This window comes from Carlito syrichta, unplaced genomic scaffold (assembly GCF_000164805.1).
Source record: "Carlito syrichta isolate Samal-C Ts95f unplaced genomic scaffold, Tarsius_syrichta-2.0.1 Scaffold308839, whole genome shotgun sequence".
In the NCBI taxonomy this organism is placed as follows: Eukaryota; Metazoa; Chordata; class Mammalia; order Primates; family Tarsiidae; genus Carlito; species Carlito syrichta.
The window spans coordinates 535575-559320 of NW_007252935.1; the positions used below are offsets into that span (position 1 = coordinate 535575).

At 38.5% G+C, this 23746-nt stretch overlaps 1 protein-coding gene across 1 annotated transcript in view; it reads right to left on the reverse strand.

Annotated features, from left to right (window-relative positions):
* PGM5 (phosphoglucomutase 5) overlaps positions 1-23746 on the reverse strand; it is a 168704-nt gene that overhangs the window by 143350 nt on the left and 1608 nt on the right. The window contains exon 2 of the mRNA XM_008066062.1: positions 5032-5194. Within this exon, the coding sequence (XP_008064253.1) occupies positions 5032-5194 (163 nt within the window). The remainder of the gene's footprint in view (positions 1-5031; positions 5195-23746) is intronic.

Here is a 23746-nt window from a genome sequence, read left to right on the forward strand (position 1 = left end):
AATGTTATTGGAATTTTGGTAAGGATTGTGTTTAATCTGTATATTGTTTGGGGTAGTATGGACATTTTAGCAATACTAATTCTTCTGATCCATGAGCACAGGATAATTTCCCATTTATTAGTGTCTTTTTCAATCTCTTTCATCAATGTTTTATAGTTTTCAGTGTACAAGTCTTTCACTTCCTTGGCTAAGTTTATTACTAAGGTTTTTTTTTTTTGATGCTATTATAAATGGGATTGTTTTCTTGATTCTTATTTGTACATAGAAATGCTAGTGATTTTTGTTATTGATTTTGTATCTTGCAGCTCACTTCATTCATTTATTATTCTAACAGTTTTTGTGGAATTGTTGGGACTTTCTACATATAGGATCACGTCATCTGCAAATAGAGATAATTGTATTTCTTCCTTTACAAGTTGAATGCCTTTAATTTATGTGTCTTGTTTGATTGCTCTTTCTATTACTTCCAATATTATATTCAATAGAAGTGCAAGAGTAGGCATGCCTGCTATGTACTAGATGCAAGACTAGGCATCCCTGCCACGTACTGGATCTTAGTGGGAAAGTTTTCAGTTGCTCCCCATGGATGATGACGTTAGCTGTGGGTTTTTCATAAATGGTCTTTATTATGTTGATGAACTTTCCTTCTATACCTAAAATGTTTAGAGTTTTTATCAAGAAAGAATACTAAACTTTGTCAAATACTTTTCCTGGATCAATCAAGATGATCCTGTTGTTTTTGTTGTTGTTGTTGTTTGTTTGTTTTTAAAGTTTTCACATAAAGTTTATTAGAGAAATAAGGGGGAAAAGAAAGAATGACATGCCAGAGCTGGCAAAGGCGAAAGAAACCACTGATCATGTGGTTCCTATTTTTTATTCTTTTAATGTAATGTATCACATTAATCAATTTGCATATGTTAAACCATGCTTGCGTGCCAAGGATAAATCCCTTTTGGTTATGATGCATACTCTTTTTGATGTGTTGTTGACTTTGGTTTGCTAATATTTTATTGAAGATTTTTGCATTAAGGTTTATCAGAGATATTGGCCTGTAGTTTCCTTTTCTTGTACTGTCTTCGTCTGGGTCAGGTATCAGACTGATGAAATGGCCTCACAAAATATGTTTGGAAGTATTTCCTCTTGTTCTTTTTTTGGAAGAGTCTAAGGAGAATTGGTAATAATTCTTCTTTGAATGTTTGGTAGAATTCAGTCATGAAGCCATCTGGTACTGGACTTTTCTAAGTTAAAAGTTTTTAATTAGTTTTTCAATCTCCTTGTTTTTGTCTGTTTAGTTATTCCATTTCTTCCTGATTCAACATTAGGTTATTTTTTCTAGAAATGTATCCATTTACTCTAGGTTCTCCATTTTATTGGCATATAATTTCTCATCAGAATCCCTTATGATCACTGTTATTTCTGGGGCATCTGTTGTAATGTCTCCACTTTCATTTCTGTTTTTATTTATTTGAGCCTTCTCTCTCTTTTTTCTTAGTCTGCCTAGGGGTTTGTAAACTTTATTTTTTCAAAGAAAAAACTTTTGCTTTTATTGACTTTTTTCCTATGGATTTTCTGTTCTTTATTTGATTTATTTCTGTTGTGATCTTCATTATTTCCTTCCTTCAGCTCACTTTAGGTTTAGTTTGCTCTTCTTTCTTTAACTCCTTGAGGCATAATATTAGGCTATTTATTTAGGATCTTTTTCCTTTTTCAATGTAGTCATTTATTGTTATACCCTTTCCTCTTAGAACTGCCTTTGTTGAATCCTGTCATTTTTGATATGTTGTGTTTCCATTGTCGTTTATCTCAAGTTTTTAAAATTTTCTTTTAATTTCTTTTTTGACCCATTAGTTGTACATGTTGTTTAATTCCCACACCTTTGTAATTTTTCCAAGATTTCTCCTATTATTAATTTCTAGCTTCATACCATTGTGTTTGGAAATAATCCTAGATGTTATTTCAATCTTCTTGAATTTTTGCCTAACATATGGCCTATATTGGAGAATGTTCCATGTATTCTAGAGAAGAATGTATCTGCTACTGTTGGATGGAAAGTTCTACATACATCTATTAGGTCCATTTGGTCTAAAGTGCAGTTCAAATTCAATATTTCCTTGTTATTTGTGTCTGGTTGATCTATCCATTGTTGTAAGTGGAGTAGTGAAGACTCCTACGATTATTGTATTGCTATTTTCTCCTTCATGTCCATTAATATTTGCTTTGTATATTTAGGTGCTTTGATATTGGGTACATACATATTTACAGTTTTATATCCTCTTGATATATTGAAACGTCTGTCATTAAGCATTAATTTTTGTCTCTTGTAACAGTTTTTGACTTGAATTCTGTTTTATCTGATATAAGTTCACCCCTGGTATAGGAGTCTCACTCTGTTGCCCAGACTGGAGTACAGTGGTATGCTCACGGCTACCAGGGCCTCAACTTGCTAGGTTCAGGCAATCCTTTTGCCTCAGCTTTCCAAGTAGCTGGAATTATAGGCGTGTGCCACCACGCCCACCTAATTTTTTTTTATTTATTGTAGAGACAAGGTCTCACCAAGTTGCCCGGGCTGGTCTTGAATCCCTGGGCTCAGGCAATCCTCCTGCCTCCACCTCCCAAAGTGCTGGGATTAAAGACGTGAACCACCATGCCCAGCTACTGTTCGCCTATTTTTTTTTTTTTGAGTTGGAGTCTCACTCTGTCGCCCAAACTGGAGTGCAGTGGCCGCTCCAGGCCACCGCAGCCTCGACCTACTGGGCTCCGGTGATCCTTCCGCCTCAGCCTTCCGAGTAGCCAGAATTACAGGCGTGCGCTACCACGCCCGGCTGATTTTTTTTTTATTTATTGTAGAGATGAGGTCTTGCTGCCCAGGCGGGTCTCGAACCCGTGGGCTCAGGCAATCCACTCACCTCAGCCTCCCAAAGGCGCGGGATTACAGGCTGAGCCACCGAGCCTGGCTGTTCGCCTATTCTTAAAGCTAAAATGGGTGTCTTGTAGGCAACATATACTATGATCTTGTTTTTTTATCCACTCAGTCACTCTGTCTTTTAATTAAAGAGTTTTATCCATTTACATTCAAGGTTATTACTGATAGGTAGGACTTCCTGCCATTTTGTTAATTGTTTTCTGGTTGTTTTGTAGGCCTTTTGTTTCTTCCTTCCTTCTTGTCTACCTTTGTGGTTTGGAAATTCTCTATTGTGCTAAGCTTTGAGTCCTTTCTCCCTCTCATTTGTGTATCTGCTATGGTTTTCTGCTAAGTGATTACAGTACTTTTTTTAAAATACTCAACATGAATAAAGTTTCTTGTTTTGATAATGTGCAAAATAGCTGCAAGGAGTAAGAGATAATAACTTTTCCCTTCAGAATGCACTACTTTTGCCTGGGACCAGGAATTATTTGTGATGGTAACTGTTGCTGATTAAATATCACGTCCCATCCACATACACATGCAGACTCAGTGTTGTAGATTAAAAGAGATTTAAGAACCCAGGCTCAGTGGCTCAGTCTGTAATCCCATGCTTTGGGAGGCTGAGGTGAGCGGATTGCCTGAGCCTGAGGGTTCGAGACCCGCCAGGGCAACTTGGTGAGACCTCATCTCTACAATAAATCAAAAAATCAGCCGGGCATGGTAGCGCACGCCTGTAGTTCCGGCTTCTTGGAAGGCTGAGGCGGAAGGATCGCCGGAGCCCAGCAGGTCAAGGCTGCGGTGGCTGGAAGCGGCCACTTCACTCCAGTCTGTGTGACAGAATGAGACTCCAACTCAAAAAAAACAACAAAAAAACCAAAATAAAAAGAGAGTTAAGAGATTTAACAAGCAAATACATGGTTTTGAGATGCATCCTGGTTTGAATAATAACTATAAATAAAATTTGGGGGATTAATGCAAAATTTGACTATAGATTAGGTTTCAGACGACATTAGAGAATTACTGTTATTTTTGTTAGATGTGTAATATAATTAGGCAAGAATATGTCTTTCTTTTTAAGAAATGTATATGAAAATATTTAGTTATGAAATGTTATCATGCTGTGATTTGCCTTAAATTCTTCAAAAACAAAAAAAAAAGGTCGGCAAAATGACAAACAGGTTAATTATACATGGTGTCTATTTATTGTTCTTTCTACTTCTATATATATTCAATTGTTTTAAGAAAGTCGCCCTATACACATATTCACCACAAACCCTACTAAGACCTCCAAACTGTAAATTGCTCTGAATATAAAAAAAGGTGAAATAATTCTGTACATTTCAGTGAAAATCAGCACTGTAGGAAAAAAAGAACCAAAGACTTAGGTTAAAAACCATTAGTCTAACCTAGAGTAAGCATGTGACCTTCAGCAGTACCTCAACCTCTCAGGACTTTGATTTGTTCATCTGTAAAATGAGGGGAATTGTGTAGATCAGAGGTCCCCAATCCCTGGGCCATGATTTGTGGCCTGTTAGAAACCGAACTGCACAGTAGGAGGGAGCAGTGGCTGAGTAAGTAAAGCTTCATCTGTATTTACAGCCACTCTCCATCAGTCACATTACCACCTGTGACTGTCAGATGAATGACAGTCCACCTCCTGTCAGATCAGTGGCAGTGATGCTAGCTCTGGGGAGCGGCTACAAGTACAGATTAACATTAGCAGTGAGGTTTGACTGCACGTCCCACCCCCAGTCCCTGCTGTCCATGGAAAAATTGTCTTCCATGAAACTGGTCTACGATGCCAAAAAAGGTTGGGGGCTGCTGGCTTAGATGACATTCAGGGAATTGTTCCAACTTCAAAATCTCAAGTTCTTCCAAATCCAATAAGCATCAACGATTCAATCATTTCACTGTGCTGAAGAGTACAGGAGACCAAGAGACCACCCAAATGGGTTCAAGAACCCATTATGCCACTTCCTTGTTGAATCATCTCAGACACCTAACTAGATTTTTCTGAGTCAGTTCCTCTTCACCATGTTTGTCTACCAACAGAGGGTTATTGTAAGAATATGGTAATACAAGAGGAAAGAAAGCATGACTATTAGGTCACATTCTGAACCACATACCTCCATTAGAAACATTAAACTTCACTCCAAACTCTCCCCCTGGTCCTCCAGGGCAGTGACTGGCTGTTAAGATGATTCCACCAGCTCCCTTGATCTTCCTGATAATGCAGGAAACCGCAGGTGTTGACAAGATGCCATTCTGTCCAATAATCAGTCGTCCAATCTAGATAACCAAAAAAAAAAAAAATTAATCCAGTTACATGAGATTGAAGCCATTTCAACAGGACAGTGCCTCAGGTTCTGTTAACAATCACTTGGCAAAAGGAACAGAGCGGGCTTTAGGTGAAGAAAGGCAGGGTAGGGAGAGTTCTAGCATTGTCTCTCCTGCCTAATACCTCTCTGGTCATTTGGGGGCACTAACATCGAGTAGTCAATTATTAGTTTGTAAATAGGATATGCCTCATCTTCAGGGGTTTGAATTTCAGTAGTTTGATCTTCAGTCGTTTGAAACATCTGCTTTTAATGACCAAAGGGTTAGTTAGAATCACACATGAAGTTCTTAGTTTGGTACCGACTCAGAAACTATGTACATGAACATGCTAAAAGTTACAAGAAAAAGAAATGGAGTGTTTCTCTGCTTCTTCTGCTTTCTCTACCTTGGAATGAGCTCACAGAGCAGGGGACCTGATTTACTACAGCCTCATCAGCAGTGGGCATATTTTATTTTAGCTGTGCTGCTCAGGAAAAACCGCTCTCCTAAAGGTAGGAATTCTATTTCTGCTGCTAAGTGACAGTGTGTGCTGGGAACTTTGGAGAAATTATCCAGTCATGCTAAGCAGAGATCTGAAGGTCATCCCTGGGTGTGATCAGACTCTTCCTCTAGCTACAAAACTAACTCGTTTAAACAGCCAGCAACATCGCCGTGAAGAGTATTAACACCACACTTTGTTTTAAAATAAGATTCAATATCATCCAATCCAGTAGTTCTCAAATGTGTCTACAAATTAGAATCACTTGTGAAGCTTGTAAAACTCCCAGTACTCAGACTGCATTCCAGACTAATTATCTCACAATCTCTGGGGGCGAGATCCAGTCACTAGTAATTTTAAAGTGCCACAGGTGATTCCAGTGTTCAGCCAAGTTTGGTGATCAAGCCCCCTTGTTACTCAATGGACAGGCAGTGTGGGCATCACCTGCGAGCTTGAAAGAACTACAGAGCCTCAAGGCCCACCAAATAAGAATTCATATTTTAACAAGGCCTGCTCCTCTCTTCCCAGATAATTAATTTGAGGAATAATGATATATCCCATAAACCAAAGCAAACTTTAGCAAACAGTCCAATAACAAAGTTACCCTGGCACCAACATTGTTAGAGGTCAGTAACTGACCAAATATAACAATGAAGGAGATACGGACGGGGGGCAAAGAAAAAATAGAAAAGGCAAGCACAAGAGCCCTCGAAACAAAGCAGTCTTGGAATGATTTCGTATGAAAAGACCCACATACCACAACATCCCCCGAGTACAAGTACACATTTTCAAGTTGAGGAGACAGATTATAAACATAATGATGAAGGTTACCAGTAGGGTACAAATCAGGAAGGAAAAAGATTGCTATAATAGAGAACAATAGGGTGTCAATTTTAATAATAATGATAATAGCTAAGGGGGCTTGTATTTTATTCTAAGTACAACAGAATCCCATTAAAGGATTTTAAGCAGAGGAAGTGACCTGAAATAATTTACATTTTTTAAAATTATGGGCTGAAAAGCTCAAATGATCCTATTAAAAAAGTAAGTCATATCAAGCCATCAAAACATTCCAGTGGCTTTCCTTGTCACCCACCAAACCAGGGTAAAGCCAAAGTCTTTGTCATGGTCTACAAGACCCTATGTGAGCTGACTCCCAACACCTGCTGTTCTCTACTTCCCTCCCTCCCTCCTCTGCTCCAGCCAGTGACTGGCTTGCTGTTCCTAAAACATACCAAACGTGATCCCGCCTCAGGGCCTTTGCATTTTCTCTTTCCTCTACTTAGAACACTCTTGTCCAGGTAGTCACATACCTGCACCTTCATGTCCTTTGGGTTTCTGTTCCAACATCACCTACTCAGAGATAGCATGCTTGACAGCCCTGTATAACACAGTAGCCATATGTCCCTAATTTCCCTATTGTTCTCTGTTTCTTTTACTCTGCCATAATTTTCTGTATCACACATATTATTACCTAATATTTCCCTTATTATTTGTTTATTTCCTCACTGTATAAAGACCCAAGGATTGTTTTCTTCACTGCTATAGCCTAAGAACCTAGAACAAACCTGGCACGTGGTAAGCATATAACAAATACCATTGAATTAATGAATGAAAAAATGAATGAATGATGAATGGCTGCTCTGTGAAAAATACATAGAAGACTGGCAAGGGCAGAAGAAGGAAGATCAGATGGGAGGTTATTCGAGTTGAGTGTTGATAGTGCCTTGGACTAGGCTAGAGGCACCAGAAATGAAGTTATTCCATTTGAGACATATTTTTAGAAGGAGAATTAATAGAGCATGCAGGTGGATGAGGGTGTGGAAGAGAGGCATTATTGGTAGCCAGTCTCCAAAATGTCCCCAATGGTCCTTGTTTCTGGCATTTGTGCCCTTTTGCAGTCCCCTCCATACTGAATAGTTAAGATCTGGGTGACCAATATATATTGCAGAAATGATAGTGTGTGACTTCAAAGATGAGACTATTATGACACTTCCAATATATATTGCAGAAATGATAGTGTGTGACTTCAAAGATGAGACTATTATGACACTTCCACCCTACTGGCTAAGGCTGCTCATTCTGGGAGAGGACAACTGCCATGCCACAAGGACACTCAAGGAGTCCTGTGGAGACAAACAAAGGCCTTCCACCCACAGCCAGCACCACTTACCAGCTGTATGGCTGAGCCATCTTGCAGGACATCAAGCCTTCAAACCCCTATCAACATGTACATTAGGGTCCTTGAGCCAGAAAAATTCACCTCCTGACTAAGAGAAACAGTGAGAGATAATAAATATGTGTTGCTGTTTTAAGCCACTAAGTTTTGTGATCATTTCTTATGCTACAATAAATAACTACAGGAGCAGTGAGAAAAGGAGTTAATAATAACTCTCAGTTTTCTACTTTTAATAACTTGGCGAATAATGGAGTCATTAGTCAAGATAGGAAAGACAATAGTTACATTCATATTATTATCCAGAGTCATGATAAATTATTTTTCATATGCTCTTGTTAAAATTTATGTGGTCATTCAACTCACTTTATTGAGTATCTACCATGAAACAGGCAATATAGAAGGCCCTGCTGATATAGAAATGAATATGATTTAGTCACTGTCCTTAAATAATAAGTCTGAAGAAACAAAAAATCTGAAAAATATTTGTAACTTTGGTACATAATTTTCCATCTCTCTTATTTTTCAGAATTACCCTCAAAGAAATAATCTTCAGAAGGGGAAAGATGTATATCGATACTTCCTACCATGATATTTATTTTAAAATGGAAATTAAATATTAAATTAAACACAACCTTTATACAGCTAAATAAGGAACCACCATTAAATAAAGTGTGACACATCAACCTGTGGAATATTATTCAACCATAGAAAAGGAAAATTGTAGATTACAAAACAATGGCAGACTGGGTTAGCAGTCTACAAAAACATATGATCCCCCTCCATAGTGCAGAGTTGTTGCCGAGGAGAAGTTGCACAGTCAGGAGCTACATTTTCCAGCCTACCCTTGTATATGGGCGTGACCACATGATGTATTTGAACAATGGGGGATAAACTAGTATAAGAATAAGAACCCAAGTACTGTGTGTTTCTTCTGGGCTAAGGATATTAGGAAGCAGATATGTCTTCTGTACCCTGCTTATTTCCCTTCTACAGACTCAGTACAGGTGACTATCCAGAGCCACAGGATGGAAGGAACCCAGTCCCCGTCCCCCTGGATAGACAAGAGACTTTGCCCACCAGGAACATCCTCATTGGACTATTATGTGAGTGAGAAATCACTTTCTATTGTTTTTAAAGGCAATAAAAATTGCCAATGTTTCAGGTTTGTTTGTTACCACAGTGTAAATTTATATATATTTTGGGACTGGGACTTGGACAAATACAGACATAAACATGTAAATTTTATTTTTTTAAGTAAGAGAGATTATAGATAAAACGTTTATCTTATCATATTTTCATTTTTTGAAAAAAGTAATATACACTCTAAGAAGGTTAAAGTGAGTAATTCCACTTGAGTAAAATTTCAACCTTAGATATTTTGGTCATAATCGAAGATTAACAGAAGATTAAATTCTAGCTTTGCCAAAATTGTACCTACCATTAACCCATGGATACCAAAAAAAGGAAGTAGCTGTGGACACTATCTATAGAGTGAGTGATAAGGACTGGAGGAGATTTAAGAGCATGAGTGGTAGGGCTTCTAAGGTAAGATGTGGAAAATCGTCAAGATATTTGTGCCCAATGTGAATACCAACCAAAAGGTGACCTCAGCAGAGGAGGATTTTAATATGTAATTAAGTGGATAGAATGATGGGTTCTGGGACTATTAGTCAGTCTCATCCACCAAACACTCCTGTCATTGTCCAATGGGCTCCTGAGCAAAGTGGCCATGATGGCAGAGAAGGAGGCTATGCATGGGCTCAATGACATGGACTTCCACTCACCAAGGCTGGCCTGGCTACAGCCACTGCCGAGTGCCCACTATGCCAGCAGTAGGGATCATCACTGAGTTCCCTTCTGGCATCACTCCCCTAGTGATCAGCCAGCCAGCCACCTGGTGGCAGATTGGTTAACTTGGACCATTTCCAAATTGGGACCACTTCCATCATAGAAGGGGCAGCACTTTGTACTTATGAGAATAGACTACACAGAAGAGAAGAGGCTATGAAGACAGAGGCAGAGATTGGAGTACACAGCCAAGCGGCCAGGAAGCCAAGAGCTGTCGATTGCCACCAGGAGCTCAAAGAGGCAGAGAGCAGATTCTCACCTAGATCACCTAGAGAACGTGGTCCTGCCAACACCTTGATCTTGATTTTTGGTTTCCAGAATGGTGAGAGAATACATTTATGTTGTTTTAAGCCACCAAATTTGTTATGGAAGCCCTAGGGAGTTAATACAAAATCTGTAAACTAATACAAAACTTGTATTCATTTCCTACATCTTCTGTAACAAATTACTATAAACTTGCTGGCTAAAAATAATCGAAATTTAATTTCTTATAGTTCTGGAGGCCAAAAGTCCAAAATCAAGGCATCAGAAGAGCCATGCTTTGCCTGAAGGCTCTAGGGGAGGCTGCTTCCTTGCCTCTTTCCATTTCTGGGATCTCCACTCATTTCTGGGTTTGCATCCTCATCAACCCAACATCTGCCTCTGTCTTTACAACACTTTCCTCTTTGTGTCTATGTCTTCTCCTCTTCTGTTAACCTTTCTTCCCATTAGTCTAAGACAGATGTCATCAGAAATCATATGGTTTATAAGATCTAGTAATTGATAGAAGAAATACAGCTTTGGGAAGTCCTGTTATATAAAGAAAAGCAATCAACATTAAAAGACCTAGATATGAATCTTGGCTCTACCCTGACATAGGATGAATCTGAGGCTCTGTATTTTTACCCACAAAGCCAAGAGGGTCAAGGGTTGTAAAAATCCACTTAAGATGAGATTCCACAAAGAAAAACTCTTTTTGTAAAATTAAACATGACACAGATTATTCTATCATCTTTCCCAAATCCCACACCACACTCTGACATTAAAATTAATTTTTAGACAGCAGATTATCCCTTAAACTACCACTTCAGTCCTCTGAAAAAATTCTAGAAAGATTACCCTCTGTCAGCGTAGCAGACTGCTACTTTGCAAGGAAAAGATGATCTACTCACATAATTGGCTTTAGTTTTGTTTACAACATTGAAGCAGGCAACATCTGACTTTTATTCTGAGTAAAACCCAGACTGCAGCCCAGGGAAGACCAAGCTACGGCATTCTGCTAACCCATTGCTAACCCTCTCACATCACAGGATCTGGCTTAGGCTTGAGGAAGGGCAACCCTACCCGGCTCTTCAGAAGATGCTGTCACACAGATGGATATTATTGCCACTAGGAATCATTTCCTTCAGTTCCCATTTAGAAAGAGAAGCAAGGTGTATCCTAGTCCACTGTTACTTATACGCATACACAGGAGACACACAGATATAGATCCCAGGAACCACATCTATCACATATACAAACACTATCACACAGGCCCTTGCAGACACATATGTGAGGCAAATGCTTTTCCAGACACACAGATCGATGCAGGATAAACTGATTCCTACCCAATTGTGACTTCTAAGTGCTTGGGCATGGGCGGACATGAAAGAAACAGTGTGCAAATACCCTAACTTCCCACAATGAAATTACCTGTGATTGCTGTGAGTCCATCCTTCTAACTTGATGGTCACTGCCTCCCACCAAACTTTAAACCTCACCTATATTGTCATTGTTTCCTCCACCCATGAATGGACATAGCAGGTGCCAAGGGAATCAGTATGCCCCTCCACTTGTCTTAGAGCAATGTCCCAAGAAAGAGAAAACTCTATCACATAAAAGCTTTCTCCCAGACCTCCCTCTCCTTTATACCATGTGCCATTTACAACTATTGTTTTAAAATTATTGTATTTCTGACAGCTCTTTTTTTCAGAGAGGTAACCAATACTTTTCTAAATTAGATCTAGCATGAGTTCAGTTTCTAATTAACTCAAATGGAAGTCCTAGAGAGCAGAGAGGACAATTTAAACCCTCAGGCTAAACATCTCAGAGTAGATGCAGAACTTCGACTCTAAATGAGTTTTCCCCAGTAATATCACACTGATGGAAGCAGGATTGTTTTCATGTGTGAAAACTCTTAAATCAGACTTCCCCTTTAAGATTCCCTTCTAGCTTTAACTAAGTCATTTAAGAAAAAAGAAGAGAAAAATTACGCATGACATTCCCCAGTATCCTCCATTCACTGTAATATCCTTGTAATTCCCAAAGTGAATCAGAGACAGTGAAGGGCTCAATAAACAAAGTTCTTTGAGGCTTCACAGAGACAGTGTCCTACAGGACCACACAGTCACTACTACGTGCATCTACGAAGTGCTGTGGAGAGTCATATACTCCAAGATACCCCTGCGTCCTGTCTTCTCAGTTAAAAACAAAAGCAAAAAACACATGAAGGAAGCCCCAAGCAAAGCTGCCATAGATTGCCAACTCTTAAGTAATGCCGGGCATGGGGAAGCAGGGGTTGGCTAAGTGGAATCTTGAGAAATAACGAATTCAAGGCATAAATATGGTTATCCAAACATCAAGCGACATCTTCATTTGCACATGGGTAACTGTGCAGTTGTATGCTTTATTTCATGGAGACCAGATGGGAGCAAGAGAGCTCATCCTCAACTTCCTGTGCCTCTGGAGGCATTTACACACACACTTAGGGGCTGGAGAGTGGGATGAAGGTCCATTAGAACCAAACCTACACGGATTTTACACTTAATTCCTATTATCTGAACAAATGCGGAAAAGTCACAGGCATCTAGAAGTGTGGCCCAAGTTCTGTTCTTCAACCAGTCCACTCAATTCTCAAGATTTCATTGAACAGATCAAGAAATCTAAATTTCCTCTGCTGCAAAATGGTGAAAATTGGAAGTATGTCCCTCCTGGTAATTTTTTTTTAACTTTTAATTTTTTTATTTTAAAGATGTGGGGTACAATTCAGGGTTAGGTATACAAATGTTCATTATGCAGGTATCCTTGTTGATGAGGTGTGCCCCCCTTCCTCAGGCAAACTCCCACTTCTGCCAATCCTGTTTAACCACCCCCCTCCCGGCAGTATCCCACTACTGCCAATCCTTTTCTTATAGTATTATGATAATTGTTCAGGGTCTGCTTATGAGTGAGAACATACGATACTCAGTTCTTTGTTTCTGTGAAAGATCACTCAGTATTATAGGCTCTAAGTTCATCCAGGTTGCTGTGAAGTTCATGATTTTGTTCTTCTTTATGACTGTGTAATATTCCATTATGTAATATATACCACATTATTTTTATCCAGTCCTCTTTTGATGGGCAGCGCAGTTGGTTCCATGTTCTTGCTACTGTGAACAATGCTGTAATAAACATACATGTGCAGGGATCTTTTTTATAAAATGGTTTGAGTTCTTTCGGGGGATTGCGGGCTCATATGGAAGGTCAATTCTTAGATCTTTTAGGAATCGCCACCCTCCTGGTAATTAAGTCACTCAGTGCTTGGGAAATGCTCTGAAATCTTTGTGTTTAAGGTATAGGGTCTGACTCACAAAAGACAAGAAAGAGCCCCACTTGCTGCTATTTTAGGAGGTGATCACCCCAACAAAATACCTGGATAAGAACTGCAAATGCCCATGGGCTCTACCTGAGTAAAGAAAGCAGAGCTGAGTGCCCTGAGACAAGCTGAGATTGTGGTGTCTCATGGAAAAAGATGTAAAAACTGGCTTTGCCACCTTGGGCAAGACCCTGAATGCCTCTGGATCTTAGTTTTGTAATCCATAAGATCTAAAAGATCATATGATGGAAGATGAAAGGATGTAACACAACCCAGCTCAGTTTACAGTGTCCAGTACCCTACACACTCTCCATACATTTAACCTGCTTTCCTTGCTAGTGTCATTTCTTTTTTATTTCTATTTTTCTCTCCCTCGTGATGGAATCATTTCTTAATAGCAACTGAATAAATTTATTATTGTTTTGCCAGCCTGAAATATTTTTTTAATTACAAAAGAATATATGTGAAGTACACATAGGCAAGAAGAAAATAAAAACCATCTCTAACCCTACCACCTAAAAATAACCATCATTAACATTTCTGAATGTAGATACATTTGTCTATATGTCTTGGTCTCTACCTCTGTTTCACTTATTTATGAGTTTTTACAAAAAGGATTGTTGTGCAGACTACATCATTCACTTAATGTATACAGCCCTTCCCTTGAATGTATCTTTCCATGTCACCGAATATTCTTTCACAACAGAGTTTTAACAGCTGTATAGTCTCCCATTATTTAAATGTCCCATTGTTATTGGCCAATATAAAAGTATCCTTTTACCCCAGATTTTAGTATGTAAAACAAAAACATGTTTGAGGACAAAACCCACATTGTGGTAGAAACTGAACAGGATATAGTTCGCCAAAAATTAAGCAGCAAATTAGTTGTAGCATGCTTACAGAACTATGATGTCTTTCTTGGACCATAAACCTGCTCACTAAGAAGTTGCTGAGGTCCATGGCAGGGAGTGGCAGCCCCATGTTGCATCCTAGACCTAACCTGGATCTTCTTTGATCTTCTTCAGCTATGCCTCTGACTGCCATGCCCACTTGAACATACCAGGCCAGCCTCCTAACTTACCAGTGTCGTTGAGTTCACTCACTACACAAAGCCAGCCTTGCAAGGTATATATCCCTACCTAGAAGAATCAGACTTATGCTGTCTTCCTTACTCTTGGCCCATTCGACTTCAGCACAAAGTTCTATTTCTTGTCATAGAAACATAGGTCATATGGGAATATTTAGGAACCCCCTTCATTTCTATGCAGTGTTCAGACATTTGGGGCTCCGTTCTACCCTCTTCTTTAAAATATCCAAGAAAGAAGACAAAGCTTTATAGGAGAGGGGCTGTGCTATGCATGCGTACACACATGTATACTACATAATAACCTATTTAAATGCTTAAGAATGCCTTCCATTATAGGTCAGTAGAAATGGTATATAATATATCCCCGAAACAAAAAACTCAATATCTCTGGCACACTTATATATAGCTAGTATATACACATATTCTTTTTATGGGTAGAACAAAAGAAAATACAGTCTCTTTAGAGTCATGTGTTTTCTCTGAGTAATTGTCACAATCAATTAAAATACACTTGTATGGATTTTAAATAAATTCTATCAGACCAGCTTCTGTCTTGTTGGAAAATAACTGCCCTTTTGCTAAGTGCCCCCCCATACTACGTTCCAGTGAACTAAAGACTTCAGGGAATCATAGATTTACAACTCAGCAAGATTAAACAATTTACTGTTATTTATGAAAGCCAAGCTGGATCGTCTGTATTATATTCCACATTAGCATCTATCACTTTACATTTAGGAGATCCTGTCCAAAAAAAGATTATGCCTCCCAACCAAACATTCAGCAGGGCTGTAGGAACAGGCCCCCGACAAACATCCTGCCAAAGTACTTGAAAACATTGAGAGTTCCCGCAGCTGTGCATTTTCAGACTACTCAGCAGATTAGCATGGAGTCTCTTTGCCTCTGGTGGGTCTGTTCCTTTCAGTAATCTCTCACATGGCCCAGTCCATTAGGTTTGAAAATCCTCATGAAATGAGTAGATTAAGATCTGACCTCAGTAGGGAGCAGTGGGGTGGGCATGGGGAATGGGAGTTTGCTCTTAACACAGCCCGACCCTCAGAAAGGTTTAAGATGGAAAAGTATGGTGTTGGCTCAGCTCATTCTTCACAGGAAATAATACACAGACCACACCAAAAATGTCCTTTATGCTGTGTGAAAACCTATGCCAGAGCAGTTGCCGCCACTTCATGTACTGCGGTAGCATGTGCATGTGTGTTTGTGTGTGCATGAGTGTGTATGTGTGTGGTGTACGGCCGAGTATGCTGGAAGCAGAGAGGGGATCTTCTGCAATCGCAGTTGCCACCCTGGCCTTGGCCAGCAGCATGGAGGGATGCCAAAAGTCAAGAGGAAGCTGTCCCAAAGCAACTGTGATCACCACATCAGCAGGCACCTTCTCATCAGTGAGGCTACTAGGACTAAAAACACATACGAACATGTCCTCTTTTTTAAAAAAATTATAATCAGTGCAAAGTATTTTGGGAATGATCATGTTATAGGAATAAATAAAGTAATTCATAATATTGTAATGCATTAGCACATTCAATCCTCCCAGTGATCCTGAAAGGTCTGGAAGCAAGTATTATTACTTTCCCTATTTTATAAAAAAGGGAAACAGACCCCAGGAAGCTAAGTGATTTCCCCAAAGTCATACAAGTTACAAACGGTAATACAAAAATTCAAATCCAGAGTGTCTCCTTTTTTCTTTATTATTCTTTAGCAATGTGTTTTAATTATGAAAGCAATGCAAATACGTGTATGACTTTTTGAACGAAGAGATATATATGAAGTAGAAAGGGAAAGGATTCTCTTCCGCCTGTCATATGTACAGCTCTCCCAGATATATCCACTACTGACTGTTTGGAATATGTGCTTCCATTGCTATTTTCTATGCCTATATCATATACACATACTGCAGACAACATTCCAATAATTGCTTTTTTCCAACCTAACAAGTTATCATTCATATCTTTTTCATATTACTCATAGATCCGTATCCTTTGTTTATTCTAATGGTATATATTGTGTGATTGTGCCGTAAATTATGTACCTGTTCTCTACTACTGAACACAGATTGTTTCCAAGTTTGTCCTTAGCAAAATGCTATGGTGAGTATTCTTGTACATAGAAGTTTGCACTTTTGTTCTAGAAAGTCTACAAGATAGATTATTAGATTAAGGGATTCTGGGCTATTGGATAACTACTCTGTTAATACACTGTCAAGTTGCCTGACTGAAAAGTTACATCAACTTAACTTCCACCAATAGCATACAAACATAATAATTTTCTAACACATACACCAACTCTAGGTATTTTTGATTTTTTTTAATTGCTGGATTATTTTTATTTATATTTACCTGGTTATTAATAAGATTAATCACTGTTCCATGAGTTTGCTATGGTTGACAACGTCTGAATTGAATTGCTTGAATTGTCTTACTGATTTGGAAAAACTTTTTATATAGTGTAGATATTAACCATTTGTTGTAAAACTCTCCTCCCAGTATTTTGTAGGCTTTTGTTAAATAGAATAAACACTGGTCCTCTGATTTCAGAGTCCTTTCTCTTTCCATTAGAAATTCCTAAATACAAAACAAGATACCCATAACTTGAACCCGGGACTTTTAGTAGAGAAAAGCAATACAAAGACAATAATGAAATATTATATCTGTACAAAATACCTATTAGTACAGACTTAGAAAGAGAAAAGAAACGTCAAACATTTACATTGCTTCAGGCCAAGAAAGAGAATTTAATTGGGGGTTGAATGTTCCTGAAAAAAATTTTTTTCATACAAATACGGACATTACTCCAAAAGTTGATGTTACAAAAAGTATAAAAGATGAAAGACATTGAAAGACTCAAAGAATGTGAATTTTCATTTTAACAAGTCTTACAGATAGTCTAGATATCCTCTTACTCATAACTAAGAGGGTCCAATCAGATGAAAGGATCTAAAAATTTCCCTTTGGCTATGCAAGTGTAAGCGGTTAGGGCATAATTGGCCAAATCTTGAGTGTTCATTTGCAAATTAACTCTCAGGGCTGTAGGCTGACAGAGGACATGGAAACCTTAGCCTTTCATCTTCAGTTTTGAAAACTCTGGACAATTTAGACCTATCTTCTAGCCTATTATTTCCAAATAATTTTGTTTAAATTCCATTACTGGTTCATGTTACTGTCGTCCAACAGCAGAATATCAGGGCCCAAAAACGGAGACTTAAGGTTGATGAATGCAATACCTATGCTTGGACTTCCCCAGAAGTTTGGGTTCCAACTTCTAGTCCTCAAGCTTGTATAGAAACTAGCAGACTTCCCAGAGTTCACAAAGGGCTTAAAGAGAACAGATGTTTTATAGAAAATTCTTAGGGCGAGTTTCACACATAATGTTGCTGATGCATGTCTGCCTTTGCAATAAACATCATTATGCTTTATCACAAGATTTAATAAAGCAGCTTAGTTTAAAATGCCATCTGGGTCTCTGGACACATTAAACAAAGCTTAAAATAACCATCCCCAGCAACTGGGAGGCCCCAGCTGTTCTCACACCCTCTCCCACTCCTTTTACTTCCCCATAAAAAGAGTGAATGCAGACTAGAGGCTAAAAGTGTTGAGAATGAATGGACCCAAAGAGGGAGAGAGATGGAACCTAGGGCTCCTTAAGTTTGTTATTGTTCGCATCATAGACTTCCTAATTCCACAACTCAGGATGGGGATTCAGAAAGGGAAGCAAAAAGTCGGCATGGAAGCCTAGAATTTTCTAACATGTCACATACTTGCCCTTCCTAATGTCTGAATTATAGTGTCCCTTCCATTCACCTATTGTGTAGTGAACACCAGTAGAAAATACAGAGCAATCACTATCCAGTTCTTTCTCCCTTCTGGAGAGGAGATCTTGAACCACTCAACCCCAGATCCATTCCAGAAAAGAAACCCTAAGTGCTGAAGCACAGGTCTCCCTCTCTTGCTTCCTTCTTCTGCCTTTCCCTCTCTTCTTCTCCACCCCCACCCCCAACCGCACCGTCACATCCCACTTGCTTCACTTCTAAATCAGTGTTCCTTGTCTTTGGGGTCACACCAAGATTTGTTTCCCAGATAGTTCTAGTAAATAGCAAATCAAGTGTATTCTCAATCAAGCAACCAGCTTTTCGTGGTCAGTTGAAATCCAATACAACCCGTGCCACCATCCACCTGGAGGATGTTCTCAAGTCTCCTAATGAGTCAGCCTCCCTCCTACCACTGTACTGCAGCTTCCACCATGAAAGATTTCACAAGCCACCAGGAAGTTCTTGAATTCTACAAGATGCACTATATGTTAATATTATCATTGTGGATCATCATGTGGCCGGTACAGTGCATGGCTAGTCAACACGTGGATTTTCTCTTGGCTAAAACTTGCGGCAGAACTATAAGTTGTTTGCCAAGGGACCCACTACAGGTTTTATTCAATACCTACAGTCAAATCATAATTGTCTGAGATATATTCAGTTGATCACACTCCTTTACATTTCAGTAAATAATACTCCTTTAACATTGCTTAGTGCTATAGATGTTACAAAGTGCTTTCATATGCAGTTCTTCAGTTGATTACCAAGATGATTTAGTGATGCTGTCATATTTGATTTTTAGGTGAGGAAACAAGTGGTTTCTAAGTATTTCAAGAGGCTAAAACATCTGCAACTTGTATGGCACAGCTAGGAAAAGAAGGCAAGACTTCCAGCTGCTGATACAAGGTTTTTTCCCTATCATATTTTATTACCTCCAAGGCTAAAGTCAAAAGAGGGTGTGGTTATCACATGAAAAAAAAAATCTGTTTTGGATTTGTCAAATGTGTATTTGTAGTATTTGGTGATTTACCTTCATTTAAACTATGGTTGCTTTTGGTTGTAACAGTCTTACTCCATTTTTGAAAACAAACAAACAGATTTTAAATGCTAAGTTATAAAGCTGTGCTATCAAGTATAATGGCTACTAACCCCCTGTGGCTATTTAAATTGTATTTTAATTAATTAAAATTAAGTAAAATGCAAAATCCAGTTCTTCAGTCGTTCTAGCTACATGCAGTTCAAGGGTTCAATAGTCACATGTGACTGGTGGCTGGGACAGTGCAGATTATAGAACACTTTCATCATCAGAGAAACTTCTACTGGACAGTGCTATTATAGAATGTCATCTCCAGAGAAAGAAGACTTTAGAAAAAGTTAGAAACACCTTGAGGCAGGCATAGTGCTGTCATCTGTACAATACTGAAGGTAGCTGAGAACTAAAAAAGAAGATTAGAACAAAAAGAGAAATAGACTGTTCTTGGGTCCAGAAAAAAAGGATAAGACATCCCTGTAGCCATTGTGTCGCATTTAGCTCTTAAAGCTTCTAAGAGATTAGAATAATGTGATACACAAAGGATATAAACTATTGAAGAGGCTCTGAAGCCGATAGAAACAGAAATAGTATTAAAAACTAACTGGTAACAAACTAAGCTTAATCACAATTCATTTAAATGATACTTTTTACTTTTGCATATAGTTATTTTTCTTTTGCTCTATAGTATGACACAGTCTGTATCTTTAAAAGGGAATTAAAAACTTCTGGAGTTTGTTTTTGTTTTTTCTTTTTTTTTTGAGTTAGAGTCTCACTCTATTGCCCAGGCTGGAGTGCAGTGACACTCACAGCCACTCCAGCATCCGGCAAGGCTCCAGCGATCATTCTGCCTCAGACTTCCAAGTAGCTGGAACTACAGGCGCATACTACCATGGAAATTTTTAATATAAGTGTACACAGTTTCATAAAAAAGACAAGTAAAAACTATCTTCTTTATTCACTAATCCATTCAACTTAAATATTAAGATCCGAGCATCCATAGCGATATTCAAAAAAGTCAAAATGAAACCCCAAAAAATCCATCTGTCTCCAGTGGAGGTGGCTAATTCACCAAATCCTTATTCCAAATATTGGTAATTTTAAAAACACAGAAATAAACCTATATTATGCCTTTCCAGAAGGAACAATGTTACAAGATAACCTAATAGCCCAGTTGTGAGGAAAATGCCTAGTTTATAGAAAAACTCCAGCTAAAACATGTAGATAGAATTAGAGAATTAGAAAATCTCCATTTTGAAATCCCTAATGAAAGGGTTGACTCAAGAAAATGATCATTAATAGATTCTAAAACAATTTGGTAAAGGTTGATATAGAACTGAATATATACATGGTACAAGGTTTGCCCCACAGGCTACCAGCATGACCCAAGGGGGAAATAATGAAGGATATAGGCAGTGACCACCATAACCCTGTAATCATCTCAGCATTACTAATGATGGGATATGAACATATACCATCATTTATGACATATTCATGAAAAAAAAAGTTGAACCTGAATCTAATTAAGCCTTACAATGAGTTGAATGCTTATGGCCTCCCAAAATTCATATGTTGAAATCCTAATTCCCAAGTTGATGAAATTAGGAGTTAAGGCCTTTAGGGAGTGATTAGGACATGAGGATAAAGCCCTCATGATTGGAATTAGTGTCTTTTAAACTAGACCTCAGAGAGCTAACTAGTCCCTTCTAGTATGTGAGGATACAGCAAGAAGGGTCAATCTATGAACCAGGTGGTTGGCCCTCACTAGACACCAAAACTGTCAATGCCTTAATCTTGGACTTCCCAGCCTCTAGAACTATGAGTAATAAATTCATGTTGTTTTTAAGTCACCTGGTTTATAGTATTTTATTAGAATAAACTTTTAAAAACCCTTTAGAACTAATTTTAGAACAAGAAAACCAGAGCGTAGAGTAAAAAGTTAAATGATACCATAAATAGCAAGAGGAAAACTCCAGGAGGGGGAACACTCTACAGGATAATGGACATGCTCTTCAATAAGTCATAGGAGAGGGAGAGGGAAGAAAGAAAAAGAAAGAAAGAAAGAAAGAAAGAAAGAGCTACTTTCTAGATTAAAAGAGTCTTGAGATAGTCAAACAATATATGTTTCTTGATGAGAAGAAACTGGTTTGAACAAACCAGCCATAAAAGACATTTCAGAATACTAACTGAGGAAATAAGACTGTGGACTGGGTTATTAATAATATAAAGAAACCATTTTTAAATTTCGTTTGAAGCAATAATGTATTATATAGAAAAATGATTTTAATCTTTTAGAGATTTATACTGAAGAATTTAGGGGCAAAATGTCATTTTCTTTAATATACATTAAAACACTTAGACAAAAAAGACACAAATATAGCAAAATGTTTACAATCTAGGCTATAGGTACCTCTTTGGCTGTCATTTATATTGTCTCTCCACTTTCCTGAAAGTTTAAATTTTATAATAACTTTTTAAAATCAAAAGTTAAACATGTTTGAAGACATAAGTCATGTAGTTTATTATTTTAGAAATTCCACATTTCTGTTCTCCAGCAATTATATAATCACCAAATAATTAATAGTTTTTCATAGAAAATTGTTTTGTAAAATTACCTTTTTCAATCAAAATCAATATTTTTCAGATAGAGAGAATGCATCTCACCAGTCAGATTTGTCAGTTCAGAGATAATAAATTCTATGTTTCTAGCCTGTTTATGATTACCCAATAGGAAATCAAAGCATTTGGAATCAAAGTTCATCATTCCTGAGTCTAAACTCAGCCTGCCAAATCAGGAGAAAAGTGCATTCCCATCAGTCTGCAATCATTCCAGATCAATTTTGCTTATAATTATCCAGTTCTTTTAGACCATCTTTCTCCTGAAACCAGCCTTCTGACTACTTTCTTTGCTTTAGCACAAGCCCCTAAGAAGGTAAACAAAATGCAGAAAAGATTTGTTAAAGCTTGCTGTTTGAAATTCTGAAAAATATACACCATTCCCTTCTCCCACGCTCACCCTTCTTAGAAGTAGTGCTTTCAGATTATTTAAGAGTTGGGGCTTCTATGTGGATTTTAATGTGTCATTTTGTCCTTCATAATAACTGCCAGGTTAAATTTGACTTTATTGAAAGCATATGTTAACATATGCTAATTATCTCCTAAAGTAAACTCAACTCTTATAGTTAATACAATGTGTTTATCACAGAAGACTCATTGAAGTAAGAGCTTGAGGTGTCCTTATGGTGAGGAGGGCCAAGAAATAATAAAGCATAATAATAATTTTCCCATGCAAGTCAACTGTAGCTTCAAAGATATCCTGACCCACGATAAATATTGGACAGGCTGTTTCTCTCACCCCCTGAAAAAAATTGGCCCAGAAAGGAGTATGAAAGCTGCCATAGCTCTCCTGAGGGTCATTATTCTCCATCACTCCACAGGAACAGCTCTGTCAGACAAGAGTGAAAGACCATTTGTCAACCTCTCTCCAACTACCTGACTCTGGCCAACTTTTCATCTGTCCCAAGTGAGGAGCCAGAGAGAAATACAAATACCCTATCTCCAGCATCATTGTCTGCTAGAGTCAATAATCACAATTCCACCCCGATACTACTGACCCTGTTTCTCCCAATTGTTTTTGGTTAATTTTAAAATCCTCTTTTCTCAATGAGAAGGAGGAACTACAGCAGACAAAAGTGAAGCATAGACAACACTATTTTTTTTTCTTAAATAAGAAATGAGAAGGGAAAAAAAAGGAGAGGGTTGAGAAGGAAGAAAATGCCAGGTAATTGCTTAGTTTCATTTTTTAAAATGTTCACACTCACACATCAGCAAATGAGATTCCCCCTAAATAGAAAATTTCAATGTGGGAGGGGCTGGTTGCATTAACAAGGTTGAAATTATTTTCTTAGACAATGCTTTCTACAGACGATTCAGAAATTAGGTATCCCTCTTGTAGACGTCTTGAGATGCTGCCAGACTTGGGCAAGAGGCAGTTGGGGTCTGAGGATATTCTGAAAGGTGCCTCTTCTAGTCAAAGGATTGAGAGGAAAGGGACAGAAGGAGAAAGTTCCACGGTCTGAGAATTCAGATTGCGAAAGAAGTGTGCAGAGGTCGTGGGAGAAGGGAGAGGAAATAAGGATGCAAATCGAAAGGAGGAAAGGCATGAAATATTGTCAAATGCCAAAAGGCATCTTGGAGAGAAGTTGGGAATTTCATTAAGAAAGCCACTGCAGCCAGGCTCGGTGGCTCAGCCTGTAATCCCGCGCCTTTGGGAGGCTGAGGTGAGTGGATTGCCTGAGCCCGCGGGTTCGAGACCCGCCTGACCTCATCGCTACAATAAATCAAAAAATCAGCCGGGCGTGGTAGCGCGCGCCTGTAATTCCGGCTACTTGGAAGGCTGAGGCTGAGGCTGAAGGATCGTCGGAACCCAGCAGGTCGAGGCTGCGGTGGCCGGGAGCGGCCACTGCACTC